Genomic DNA, 14,273 nt, shown 5'->3' on the forward strand with positions numbered 1-14,273 from the left:
ATCTGTGAAGAGTGAAAGTGAAGTCACTCAGTCCTGTCTGACCCTTAGCGACCCCATGGACTGCAGCCCACCAGTGGACTGCAAGGAGATCCAACCAGTCCATCCTAAAGGAGATCAGCCCTGGGTGTTCATTGGAAGGACTGATGTTGAAGCTGAAACTCCAATACTTTGGCCACCTCATGTGAAGAGTTGACTCACTGGAAAAGACCTTAATGCTGGGAAGGATTGGGGGCAGGAGGAGAAGGGGACGACAGATGAGATGGCTGGATGGCATCACCGATTTGATGGACATGGGTTTGGGTAGACTCCAGGAGTTGGTGATGGACGGGGAGGCCTGGCGTGCTGCAATTCATGGGGTCGCAAAGTGTCGGACACGACTGAGCGACTGAACTGAAGTTGGGGGCTATCTATACATACAGAGATAGAGATATCTTTGTCTACATATAGCTCTATCAGGCTATTTATCTCCATGTCAATCAGTAACAGTCTTTCTCTAAACACACAGAGACTTTCTCCTTGAACTAACTAGATAGGCTTCTCCAAGCCCTCAAGGCTCCGATCTCAGGTTCTGTTCCTAACCCATTGAGTCCAGTTTTACAAGAATTCTGCTGGGTCAGTTTATCAAGACTCCCCACTCCTACCCCAATCCTTAACATCTTTTCACTCTCGACAGCCTTCAGCAAGAATCCTATTAAGTCCATTTAGCCAGATTCTCCCTCTTGTCTTCGATGATTTGTCTTTGTTAACTGCACATCTAGTGATTCCCCACCTTGCTCCTTGACTATAAATCCCCACTTGTTATATTTGGAATGGAGCCCAGTTTTGGACAAAGGCCTCTGGCCCTGTGGCAATAATTCCTGGGTAAAATTTGCCTTGAGAAACTTTAGATTCTATCCAGTTCTGGTTTTCTTTGACAATATTTTGGGGAAGACTCAGAAATCGTGGATAATCCACACAATTACAGTCTTCCTAGGGAAAACGCAAATTAAAAAAAAGACAAAATTGCCCACAGCCATAAGTGGTTTCTGGGGTCTATGGATCCTACGTCAAGAATCTTCAAGAAGGCTGGGATCCTTTTGGGGCTGGACACAGGCCCCGCTGCCATGGTTGCTGAGAAAGGTAGTCCCGAGGAGAAGAGCTAAGACTTGCTCATCCCTCACCTCCCCCGAATGACCAAATACCCTCCCCACCACCCACAAAGAGCTCTGATCCAACCCTGGGCTGAGCAGAACATCAACTCACACACACATAAGTAATCACTCTGAGACAAAACCAAGCGAGGGTTCCTAGTAAGTTATTCAAAAAAGTAAATACTTGCAGGCCACCTTTACCAATGATAATAAAGTAAAATTTGAAGTTGATCATTTAGAATGCTTTCAGCTGCAAGTTTACAAAATATTCAACTAAAAGTTAAGCAATAAAGATTTATTTTTCTTATATAACAAAAGCATCAAACAGTTTCAAATTGGCCCTGTAACTCCGTGTTGTTAGGGTTCTGGGTCAGCCTCTTTGAGGTCCTCTCTTTTCTGCTCTTGGTTCCAAGATGACTGCAGCAGCTCCAGGCATCAGGTTCTCAGAGAAGAATGTTTAAAAGCAAGAAATGAAAGAAGAGGAGTCTTCCTAATATATCTGTCTCTTCTGAATGAGGACGATCTTTCCCTGAAGACCTTGTAAGATCCCTAGAATATACTGGCCATACACTGGAATGGATGGGCCATCTTGAGCTGCAAAGGAGGCTGAAAATTGGCATCTGACATCTTCAGAGTCTAAGACAAGACACAGATGCTGCCAATAGAATGGGAATTGGGTACGGCTGCTAGGTAGGCAACCAACCTGTTCTGTGACGAGTTATAAAAGATAATCCAAACAACCTGAAAATTAAGAAACAGTCTCCTAATTTCCCTTGGATCAGAGAGAAACAAAAAATGAGATTATTGTAGGATGTGTGCGTAGTCAGCTCACATGACCGACTCTTTGTGACCCTATGGACTGTTAGCACATCAGGCTCCTCCATCTATTGGATTATCCCGACAAGAACACTGGAGCCAGTTGCTATTTCTTCTTCCAGGAGATCTTCCTGACTCGGGGATGGAACCTGAGTCTCCTGCGGCTTCTGCATTGGCAGGGTGGATTCTTTTACCACTGAGCCACCTAGGAAGCCTTAGGAGAGAATGTAGGATAGCAAATTCCTGTTTCATCATTTTTCTGCCTTTGTTTCCTATTGTCTATCATCAGGGTGTTTGGTATTCTCTTTTCTGGCTTCTTAAGTAGTACATTTAATATATTTGAGTACTATCTTTCAGGTTTTCATGTTTACATGCACTTAAAGGCATAAAAAGTTCCCAAGTAGCTTCAGCCACATCCCACATTTCTTGGCATGTAAAACTCTCCTTCTCATTGTTTTCATTACCATCAATGGTAACTGCATGATTTAGTTTCTTGTTAACCCAGGAGTAATTTGGCATAAAGTTTTGTTTTCAAATTTCCAAGAAAACTCACTTTTGGCTATTGTTAAAATTATGACACTGTGGTGAGAAAATGTAACTTTGGAACGTGTTAGAGACAAAATTTTCTCCAACCTTTCTGTCTTTTGACAATCATGGTATAAAAAAGTTGCACCCATATAATTTTTCTTCAATATGAATTTTATTACTCAGGATAAAAGAAAGCTCTGAATAAAGGAATTCCCACTTGCATGACATCCTTCAAGTCTTTCTCCAAGATCTAAAGAGTTAAGTTGTGATTAGCCTAAGCTAATGGACTCTTCCCGTTACTTCCGTTCATATGATTGCTTGCTAACATAAATTCTCTGATGATTAATAAGGGGTAAGTGCTGATGGAAGGCTTCTCTACATTTATTAAGTTCACTTGTGTTTCTACATTATGCATTCTCTGATGCTGAACAGCAGCTGGATCATGACTTAAAGTCCTCCCATGTTTCTTATATTCATAGGGCTTTTCCTCAGTATGAATTACCTGATGTTGAATCAGCTGTGAGCAGTGGCTGAAGGCTTTCCCACATTCCCTGCATTCATATGGCTTCTCACCTGTATGAATTCTGTAATGTACAGTAAGATGGGAGACCCGTTTGAAAGCCCTACCACATACCTTACATTGGTAGGGTTTCTCTCCTGTGTGAATTCTCTGATGTTGCTTAAGTTGTGAGCTCACCCTAAAGGCCTTCCCACATGCCTTACATTCATAGGGTTTCTCACCGGTATGAATTCTCTGATGTCGAATAAGAGTTGAGCCTTGATTAAAGGCCTTCCCACATTCTTTACATTCGTAGAGTTTCTTGCCGGTGTGAATAGTCTGATGTTGAATCAGCTGAGAACGATGACTAAAGGTTTTCCCACACTCCTTGCATGCATAGGGTTTTTCACCAGTATGAATTCTATAATGCACTTTAAGATGTGAGATCCGATTAAAGGCCTTGCTACACTCCTTACACTGATAGGGTTTCTCACCAGTATGAATTCGTTGATGTTCAATCAACTGTGAGCTTCGACTAAAGGCCTTTGCACAATCCTTACATTCATAAGGTTTCTCACCAGTATGAACTCGCTGATGTTGTATGAAATTTGAACCAGAATTGAAGGCCTTTCCACATTCCTTACATTCATATGGTTTCTTGCCAGAATGAATATTCTCATGTTGAATTAGTCGTGAACCATATTTAAAGGCCTTCCCACATTCCTTGCATTTATAGGGCTTCTCATTAGTCTGAATCCCTTGATGATTAATAAGGAAGTCCTCTTGCCAGAAGTCTTTTGTACATTGATTATATCCATAGGGTTTTTCTCCGGTATGAATTTTCTGATAAAAAGTAAGGGGTGCTGGCTGGTCGAAAGTGGATATTTCTTCATTCTCGATTATCATTTGACTCAGATGTCCATCTGGATTTCCCTCTTCCCTGTCAGCATGACTTCTGCATTCCCAGTCATCTTGGAAACTTGAGCACTCAAGACCGTAAGTGGTAAGGCTTTCCATTATCTCCCACGGGGGTGACTGTACTTCATAACTCTGCTGCTTTGGAGAGAATACCTTAGTATCATACCTGGACTTCAGCACTGAAAAAGAACAAAACAAGCATGTGTTTGTTTTTTCCTTTTCCAGAAAAAGGAACTTCTGTAGTAAACACTGGAAAGCTGAGAGTCAAGATAATATCTGTATGCTCTTGAATGTGATTAAGAATTAGAAAATGGACAAATAGAACAGAGAAAGAGGAAAAACCATAAATTGACGTGAATGAGGTAATCAGAGAAATCATTAAGAGTAGTTCTAAAATGTTAACGTGGAGCACAATCACTGCTGAACCATGGTTTTAAAAAATGAACGTTTCTGTGAAACCCTAGAAAAGACAAACAGAAGAGTAACAGAAAACGAATCATTTGTTGCTTGTGGCTAGGGGGTTTGTGTGGGAAGGAGCACACAGGACCTTCTCAGGGTGATGAAAATTCATCTTGTCTGTGGTAGTGGTCATATAAGTGTATACCTTTGTCTGTAGTCATAAAATATGCTTAAAATGCAGGCATTTATTTTCCTATAAATTGTACCTCAATAAAGTGGATTTTTAAAAACGATAAAGAGGGTTGACTAGGTATTTCTCTGGCCACAGGAATGAGATGGTGCGTCTGCTTGACAGGGGGTGTGGTGGCGCAGCAGGGCTGTTCTCACATGTCCAGTGGAAGACACAGCTGTGGGCTTCTGCTGTGGTGCTTTCTGTCTCTGACATTTAGCTGAACCCCAGCTACAGCTAATGTCAGCTGGACCAGGCTCTCCTGGACTCTCCTGTTGCCTAAAAGTGACCTGGGAAAAAGGAGAGCCTTGTTCCTTGTTTGGAAGATTAGGCCCAAATTGAATGGAGGTGGCATCTTCAAGAGCATATTCTTTGCTGGTTATTCAAACTGCAAGGAGGGGCTGAATGGTGTTGCTGAACTTGATTCATGTACCTGGTACACGATTTCTACTGCAGTGGTCTGTTTTACTGCAATCATGGAAATCAGTCCCATTCAGATACTAAAGAATTGGTTGCTACTTCATGCAGGGAACTATGGGGAAAGTAAATGGGTGCTTTTGAATGTGTTCATAAGAGGACTTTATAGGGGGCATGTCTACTTCTTATGGTAGCATATCAGAGACCACTATTCATTTGTTTTTTGTGTGACATTATTAAGCAAAAACTACTGGAATAAAAAATTATTTTGACAATACAGGTGAAAAGTCTGGAAAAGAAGTATCAATTTTGTGGGAATGATGCTGCTGTTGCCTCAGAAATTTGTACCACAACCATAATGTATGCATACACACGAAGTTGTGATTATAAGACTATGTGAAAAGATCAGACACCATGTTTCATTGTTCAAGAGGGAAACTCTCTTTATGGGTCTCTGTACTGTGGTGTAAGAGCTGTGGGAAGGCAGATGCTACACAGTGCCATTGCAATGACCACCTGTGCATCCGTGGTCCATCTACTCAGTGGTCAGCAGCATCTGGCTGCCATTGCATGAAGGAGGGCAACCAAAAGATTGCAGTGGGCCATGGAATATTAAAGCCAGCCTGGTGGACAGAAGAAAATGAGTTTGGGATCATGTAAGTCTGCCCAAGTGGAAGTCTGGTTTTAGGAATTAAAGTGATCACACATTATTGGTGTCTTGGGCAATGTGGGAAAAAAACCAGAAGAGCTGTCTCTAAGGACGTGCCATTAAAAGCACGCCTCTCTCCAAACTGCTGCATATTCTGTCAAGACGGCTGACACAGTTTAGTTCTGTTGAGTGATGGCAGTCAGAGTACAGTGTTTATTCCATGAGCACTTTTGCACTCATCTAAATTAAGCCATCTCGAATCATATATTTGAAATAACTTTACAAAGATAGTACTGATTTTCTAACTTTTAGCTTCTCTTCTCCTTGTAAAGTTGCAGAATAGCAAAAATAATAGTGAGGTCCTCTGTATTATTTTTACATTTTCCTGACAAGATCTGGCAGTTTTTTAATTTAGCATTAGTAGATGCTGTTTTTGACAACCAATGAGGTAATGTCTAAAAATCTTATGGATAGTCTTAGCAGGTTTTGTTTTGGTTGGTTTCCTCATATGGAACCTTCAAGGATCCCTAATGGCCAAAACAATCTTGAAAAGGAAGAACAAAGTTGGAAGAACAAAGAGGCCAAAGTTGGCCTCTCTCACTTCCAATTTCAAAACATTTTAAAAGAGCTACAGTTATCAAAAGTGTGGAACTGCCGTAAAGGAAGATATTTATCCAGTGGAACACAACAAGGACAGCAGAAATAAACTCTTACACATATGGTCAAATGATCTTTAACAAGGGTGCCGGGACCACACACTGAGGGAAAGACAAGCTCTTCAACAAATAGGGCTGAGGAAACTGGATATCCACGTGCCAAAGAAAGGAAGAGGACCCCAACCTTACATTAAATAAAACAGCTCAAAATGGATTAAAGACCTAAACCTAAGATATGAAGCTCCTAGGAGAAAACAAGGGAAAAGCTTCATGACACGGCATCTGACTGTGAGTTTTCAGATATGGTACCAAAAGTGCAGCCGCCAGAAGTAAGACTGGACAGATGGGACTACATCAAACCAAAAACTTCTGTGCGTCAGAGGAAAGAATCAACAGGGTGAACAGGCAACCTACAGAATGGGACAAGACATCTACAAATCATGTATCTGGCAAAGGGTTAATATACAGACAATGTAGAGAACTAAAACTCAACAAAAAAATCACCTGATTTTAAAATGGGCAAAGGATTTGAATAGACATTTCTCCAAAGAACACATACAGATGGCCAACAGGCATGAGATTCAGTATTCAGAGTTTGGTATTAGGAAATCTATTCATGTAATCCATATTTTATGGATTGAAAGAAAAAAACACTTAATAAAATATGAAAAAGTAGATGCTTCTTTAAGCGAAGAAAAATCCCTATGTCATTCCTATGGCTGATATTATGCTTAATAAAAGTTACTAAAAATATTCCTGTTAAGGTCAAGAACAAGATTAGTATGTAAAACCCCTCTTAATACTGTTCTGGAGGTACTACATAATCAGCATCCTAGTCAGAGAAAAAAACCTGTAAAATAAAAAAATGTAAAAATATCACCATTTACATATATATATACACATATTATATATATATAATCAAATGCTTGGAAGCTCAAGAGAGTTTCATTAAAAAACTGTCATAAACAATGAGAAAATTCAATAAATTGGGTCGGCTACAAAATTCATCTGAAGATGTGAATAGCTTTTGTCATATTAGAAAATAACCAGTTGGAGTATTATATGGATGAATGCTGTATTAATTCGTATTATAGATTATGCCATTTTCAACGGCAATAAATATAAACTACCTAGGAATAAATGTAATAAGACATACAAAATCTTTATTAAAAAAATGTGAAACTCTTCATCAGGTATAGTCATAAAGGAAGGGAAAATCCTGTCATGTTCTTCAATAGGAGACTCCACATGATAAAATCAGTTTTCTCTTAAATTAATCTATATATTTACAGTGATTACAGTAGGGAAAAAATGCATGATTTTTTTTGAAAGCAAGTATTCTGATTCTAAGATTTAGATAGAAACGTAAATGAGAACAGCCAGGAAAATTCTGAAAAACAAGAATGAAGAGGGACTAATACCAGATACGTAAAACATTTAAACCCTTAATAACCTAAAACAGTAATGGTATAGACACATGGTTAGAGATTGATGGGCTACAACAGAAAGTCCAAAAACAGATTCAGGCGCGCAGATGATACAGCAGATGACAAAGGTGGCTTTATACATGAGTGATGAAGAGACGAACTGATAAATGCCATCTGAATAACTGGATAATCTGTAAAGTAATATGAAATCACATCTTACACTAGGAAAAATTCAATATGAATCATAAATTTCATCGTAAATAAGCTAGGAAAAAATCATAGGAGACGCCTAACCATATGACACAACCCACAGGACAAAGGAGTAAACAAACTGAGCGCCTCAAACACACACTGTCAAAACTCAGAGGACAAAAGCAAAAATCTGTGCTCTGACATCCTTGGTGTGGTAGGTACAACAGCCTCCCTGAGACGTCCGTGTCCTGATTCCCGGAACCTGAACGTGTTGGGTTACAGGGCAGCACACGGCCCCCTCTCCCCATGCTCATCCCATACCTGACCTCCCTCACGCCCAGGGGTCCTGCTTGCTTCTTAACTTCCCACTTAAAATTCTCTTCTAGTACACTGCATGTTGCAGAAACTCCTTATGGACGTGAATTTGCTCCCGTGTCACACGGTGGCTTTGAGTCTCATCGGAAGATTTTGCGCACACACGCATGCGTACACACACACCCACACCCACACACACACCCCCTCGGGAACATCTGGTAATGTCTGGAGACTTTTTTGGCTTTACAACCGAGGGGAGGCCAGGGAGGCTGCTAAACATCCTGCCATGCATAGAATGACATCCCCTCTTCCCGCCTCAACTAGCTCCCCGACAAAGAATTATCCCACCGCCGAGGGTGAGAAACCCCCCATCCAGAGCAGGAGCACCCCAGGCAAAAAAGGACAGCTGGGGACAAAGCCTCAAAACAGGAATGCACTTGATGTGTCGAAGCCGACGCGTGTGGACTCGCACTGTCCGCTCTCGCGCCCCTACAGCAGAGCTGAGTAGCTGTGACACAGACCAGATAGCTGGCAAAACCTGAAATATGTCCTGTCTGGACCTTGAAAGAAGACATCTGCCAAACTCTATGTGAATGGAACAGCAAGAGAGGCTGGTGTGGCTGTAACCCAGCAAGCAACATGGGGTGGTGCGACATGGACTCAGGGTGGAGGCAGGCGACAGATTAGAGAGCACCGCGGGCCGACAGAAGCTGCGGGGACACTGAAAGCGCCTGTTCTGCACTGTCCACTGGGGCGGCCCCTAGCTGCTCACGGCTACTCAGCAGCTGAAGTGTGGCGTGGGCAGCTGTGACATGGAACTTTACTCTTCATTTTAATTAAAAGTTTCAGTTAAAAGCCACACCACGTGTGGCCGATGGCTACAGTATAGACAGAGCCTTCTAGGCCATGGGATAGATTCAGGCTGGTCTCGAGTGAGACAGGAAGCCGTGGGCAAGCTGTGAGCAGAGATGTAATACACCCTCGCTGAAGATTGAGAAGGGCTTCCCAGGTGGCACAGGGGTAAATAACCCATCTGCCAATGCAGGAGACACAGGAGACGTGGGCCCGATCCTCGGGGCAGGAAATGGCAGCCCACTCCAGTATTCTTGCCTGGAGAATCCCAGAACAGAGGAGCCTGGCGGGCTCTAGTCCATGGGGCTGCAGAGTCGGACACGACTGAGCACGTATGAATACACACACACACACACACGCACAGAGGAGCCCCCCGGCCACACACGTATAACACAGTACTGTTTGACATCAGGAAATGTGCACACAGCACGCACTCACACTCTGGCTGCCGTGTGGAGACTGCCCTGCGGTGGACAAGAGTGGATGCAGTGGGGGAGGAGGCCACTGCACTTCCACGTGGTGGGGGGAATGTGGGAGGTAGCAGTGTTGCTTGTTGGTGAGAAGTGGTTAAATTCTGGATATATTTTGAGGCAGAGCTAACAGGATCTGCTGACAGACTGAGTATGTGTGTGAGATGGAAAGGCCAGGGATGCTTCAGCAGTTTTTGACTTAAGCAAGTCAGGCAGAGTCCCCTAGTACTGATGTGCAGAAGAAACGGGGAGGGGTATACCTGTCGGGAACGACCACCAAGGACTCCCTTTGGGACGTCAGTTCAAGGTGTCTGCTTGACATCCCAGTGGGGCTGACAGGGTACAGGTACTGCGTTCAGGGAGAAGCTAAAGCTGAAGGTAGAGCTTTATCCGGTGATGGAAACATTCTGTATCTGCACTGTCCAGTAGAGTGGCCACAGGCCACAGAACAGCTACTGAACGCCTGGAATGCGTCAAGTGCAACTGAGGTACTGAATTTTGAAATGGATATAATTGTAGGAAATCCCCTGGTGGCCCCATGGTTAGGACGCCCATGCTTTTACTGCCTAGGGCCTGGGTGCAATATCTAGTCAGGGCATGAAGATTCCACAAACCTGGAGGCATAGCCAAAAAAACCACAAAAATGTATCTACTTATAGTGAATTTAAGTTTCCATGGCCACGTGTGGCCAGTGGCTCCTCCTTAGCCAGCACAGGTGTGAACGGCGTGTATCACGCAGTCCTGGAGAAGGTCTTGGGAAACAGACATACACAGCAGAGGCCCAGGTCTGAGCCCAGGGTGCTCCAGCTTGTACTGAAGTTGAGCTCCAGCTCAAAGCGGCTGCCTCCTCATCAGCCTGCTGGGCAGTCAACCACAGTGCGTTCTCTCTTCCCACACATGCCCCACTCACCTGGGCACAGGCCTCCCGTCACCACTTCCTCCACCGTCCAGGGCTCTTTGCCTTGCTCCAGGAAGGAGATCACATCAGGTTTGGAAATGGCAAGACCTGGATGTAAGAGAGAAACATGCCACCCGGTTATGCTGTGGGGCCTCGGAATTCAGACCAGGGTCTGGTTAACAAGCAAGACAGGCAAGAAGGGCCAAGGGAATAGGAGAGTCACATGAGGGTTGGGGCAGATGCAGCTTCAGGCCAAGGAGCTGCCCTTTAACCTCTCAAAAGACCCTCAACGTTGACAAGGAACCCATGTGGCCTGGGGTAACCTCCAAAGTAACAGACCTTACCCAGGGAGACCAGGTTGCTATAGGTCTCCAACATCACGTCTCTGTACAAATCCCTCTGAGTGGGTGCCAGCTGTTCCCATTCTTCTTGGGAGAAGACTACGGCCACATCCCTGAATAAGTCTGACCCCTGGAACAACAGGCAGGTATGTATAAGCATATTTCAAGGCAACATCTTTCCATGGGATGAGAGGCGATGGAGGAGGTCTCTGCAGGAATGGTGCATCCTGGGGAAAAAGAAGGCTGGGGCTGGGGGCACGTGACGTGACAGGTGACAGGGAAAGATGAGCACAGGTGAGACAGCTTCAAGTACTCTTGAATTTTCCTTTCTACTACAAACCAAAGCTCGTGTACTCGGGCCTAGGAGGAAAATTAAATCCAGCCAAATCGAGTCTTCCCGGTTAGGACGGCGTAGTCGAGCATACTGCCCACCCTGTGCTTGGCACACGATAAACTCTCGTGTGAGGCCTGCCATCTGTACTTCTACGGAGTAACAGCAACAAAACCCAACAATTTTGGGGTAGTCTTTCCTCAAAATATTTTATTAAAAGAAATACTTAATATCTTGTGCATGCTCAGTCATGTCTGACTCTTTGTGACCCCATGGACTGTAGCCCCCCAGGCTCCTCTGTCCATGGACTTTTTCAGGCAAGGAAAAAACTGTCCACGACTTTTTCAGGGTGGTTTGCCATTTCCTCCTCCAGGGGAATCTTCCTGGCCCAGGGATGGAACCTGCGTCTCCTGCATTGGCGGGTGGATTCTTTACCGCTGAGCCACCTGGGAAGCCCGGTGTTTTATATTAGAAAACAGAATTTTCGTTTGTCAGGAACTGCTTGAAGACACAGGCTCATCATTATATGAAAACATCACACAAATTTTTCCTTATGGGAAAAATCTTGAGTGATGACTACTTTTATTAGCTGCGTAATTTACTATCAAGTGAAATAACTGATTCAACCATTCTTTTACTTTGGATGCAGAAGTCTCTAAGGTCTTTCTGTTCTTTCAAAACTATGACTATCCAGATTCGGAGCAATGCATCCATCTAACTAACTGTTTTACAGTTCCAGCTCTGCACTGCTCCTGCTCTTAAGCTGAAGAAGCTGGTGGAGAATAACCGAGATTCACATGCTCTGTTCAGCCTCAAACTGGACCTTAATGCGGGCATTTAATCTCATAGATGCCCAGATAAACTTCAGTTACACACCCAGCTGTCAGTATAGGAGATGGTGACCCCACAGTGAAACTGAGCCCAACCAATACCAACTCCCCTGATTTTGTGTGTGTGATCTCTCATCAGTATTCATCTCCATTTCATCAAATCTCAGTTCTTGTAAGGCATGTTCTCATTTTATATAAGGAAATAGATTTCTTCTCCCTTTGGCCTCCCAGCAGAATACCAAGCCATCAGAAGACATAAAATGCTATACAGGATGAATCCACGTGGGCACTGGTCAGCGTGGATGGGGCCAAGGGGGAGGGAACCTCTGAGAAGTAGATTCTTGGGTGGAACCCAGGTGGGAAATGTCAGGATAAGGAAAACAAATATTTACATGATTTGAAAACTCACGAGGGACATGACTGTCAGGATTTCATGGGCTGCTGCGGCCTCCTCTTGGTTTGTCTCTTGGGGAAGGGCAGAGTCCTGAGATGACAGGCCTGAGGGGGGAAAGAGCAATCATATGAGAGGCCAGGCTTGCCTCACGGCTCCCAGAAAGTGCACAGTGACAGTGCCCACCTCTCCTCCCCACTCCCCAATTACAGGGAGCCTTTCCCAGCTCCACCTTGGTACTGATGCGATCTGAGGTGGGGATGCACAGACCTGGTCCAGCGACAGAATCGGGTGCCTGGGACCAGGAAGGCTGTCCTCGGGCCAGGGAGCACAGCCTGCCTGATCTGCTCAGTGAGACCTTCCCAGAACCACACCGTTTAATACTCTCGTGCCCACACTGTAACACCTTTGGAGGTCTCCCTGGCTCCTAACCTAACGTTCTAATTAATAAAGAACCCTACAGCCCTACCTAAGGTCTGGCAGGCACCATTGTGCAGACCCTGCCTTGAGGCAACAGATGTTTGCAGTGGGCAAATAGATGGGGCAGGCCCAGTTCTCCACCATAAATAAGCCTCTGCACAGAGATGTAAGTGAGCGAAGCTTTGGGCATAGCATTTGCTGAAAAACAGAATCAAGATTAGTACATAACAGTTCACAAGTAGGTGAGTGGTTGAATCATATGATGGATGTCAAGCAACTATCAAAAGTCATGTGGGACAACATCAACCGACAAATATATTTGCAACTGGATCCCTTCTACAACAAGGTAACATTCAGCAACAGAAGTCAAACCCGCCCACCTACTGACAGGCAGGCTAACATCGCTCCCCCCGCCCCCAAAACTAAACTGGAATGGAAAACATCCAAGTATTAAGAATGATGCCATTTAACCACTTTCTGAGTTCATCAGTAAAACAGTAGTATTTTATAAAAGAGCTTAGGACATTGCCCAACATGTAACAAATACTTAATGTGTAAACGGAATAATGATTTTGTTTAGTCGCTAAGTAGTGTAGGACTCTTGCGACCCATGGACTGTAGCCCACCAGGCCCCTCTGTCCATGGGATTCTCCAGGCAAGAATACTGGAGTGGGTTGTCATTTCCTTCTCCAGGGGAATCTTTCCCAACCAGGATCGAACCCGTGTCTCCCGCATTGCAGGTAGATTCTTTACCACTGAGCTATTGGGGAAGCCCACTGTTCCTTAACGTCATGTAGAAGGACGTTTTCCTTATGACAACTTTCTTTAAAGCATAATTTACATTCGCTGTAACTATTTCATTACAGGGGTGGCCAGTGATTTACTCAGCCATCTTCCCATGAATGTACCATGGAAGTGAAAGTCGCTCAGTTGTGTCCAACTCTTTGGGACCCCATGGACTATACGGTCCATGGAATTCTCCAGGCCAGAATACTGGAGGGGGTTGCCTTTCCCTCCTCCGGGGATCTTCTCAACCCAGGGATCGAACCCAGGTCTCCCGCATTGCAGGCGGATTCTTTACCAGCTGAGCCACAAGGTAAGCCCCAATGGTTGGACAAATTTTGAACAAGATCCTCTAAAATGTTTCCAAGTCGCTGCTTGTAAACTAGAGGTTCCAAATTTTCAGGGGTCTTCCAACTCTGAAAGTCTCATGAGACAAGACTTCACACCAAATTTTTAAAAGGATGCATAAGAAAAATGCAAAACATCCATAAGCAAGCACTTTCTGGTGGCCGGAACCCCAACAGGCACACCCACCTAAGGGGTCCCGGGCTATGAGCCCTGACGGCAACAGGGGGCGACAGCAGGGCGCGCCGCGGGGGCCGATGGGGAGTGTAGTCCGGAGCCCGGAAAGCCGCAGACCGACGGCGAAACGAGACGTTCCCGTTCTTTCCAGGCCCGTGACCCGCCCGGCCGCAGCGCCCACTTGGGCGCAGACCCCGGGGCTCCTGGTAAGCTCCGGAGCCCCTCACCTGCCAGCTCCTCTGGTCCAGGTGCCCCCTCGG

At 44.7% G+C, this 14,273-nt stretch overlaps 2 protein-coding genes across 6 annotated transcripts in view; one reads left to right on the plus strand and one right to left on the minus strand.

The window, feature by feature from the left end:
- Positions 1-2,100: 2,100 nt before the first annotated feature.
- ZNF582 (zinc finger protein 582) overlaps positions 2,101-14,273 on the minus strand; it is a 12,385-nt gene continuing 212 nt past the window's right edge. Inside the window, exons 2-6 of one of the 5 annotated variants that reach the window (XM_010857710.1) lie at positions 14,241-14,268; positions 12,307-12,395; positions 10,740-10,866; positions 10,408-10,503; positions 2,101-4,070 (exon numbers count right to left, since the gene is read on the minus strand). In XM_010857710.1, the coding sequence (XP_010856012.1) occupies positions 2,749-4,070; positions 10,408-10,503; positions 10,740-10,866; positions 12,307-12,315 (1,554 nt within the window). In that variant the 5' untranslated portion in view covers positions 12,316-12,395; positions 14,241-14,268 and the 3' untranslated portion in view covers positions 2,101-2,748. Of the gene's footprint in view, positions 4,071-10,407; positions 10,504-10,739; positions 10,867-12,289; positions 12,396-14,025; positions 14,103-14,240; positions 14,269-14,273 lie in introns of those variants that run through there. The other 4 variants (XM_010857712.1, XM_010857708.1, XM_010857713.1 and 1 more) reach the window with 4 other exon arrangements.
- Positions 14,031-14,273, plus strand: part of LOC105001673 (SH3 domain-containing protein C23A1.17-like) — a 561-nt gene continuing 318 nt past the window's right edge. Inside the window, exon 1 of the mRNA XM_010858056.1 lies at positions 14,031-14,265. Within this exon, the coding sequence (XP_010856358.1) occupies positions 14,043-14,265 (223 nt within the window). The 5' untranslated portion in view covers positions 14,031-14,042. The remainder of the gene's footprint in view (positions 14,266-14,273) is intronic.

The sequence above is a fragment of the Bison bison genome, unplaced genomic scaffold (assembly GCF_000754665.1).
Source record: "Bison bison bison isolate TAMUID 2011002044 unplaced genomic scaffold, Bison_UMD1.0 scf7180017864383, whole genome shotgun sequence".
Lineage (NCBI taxonomy): Eukaryota > Metazoa > Chordata > Mammalia > Artiodactyla > Bovidae > Bison > Bison bison.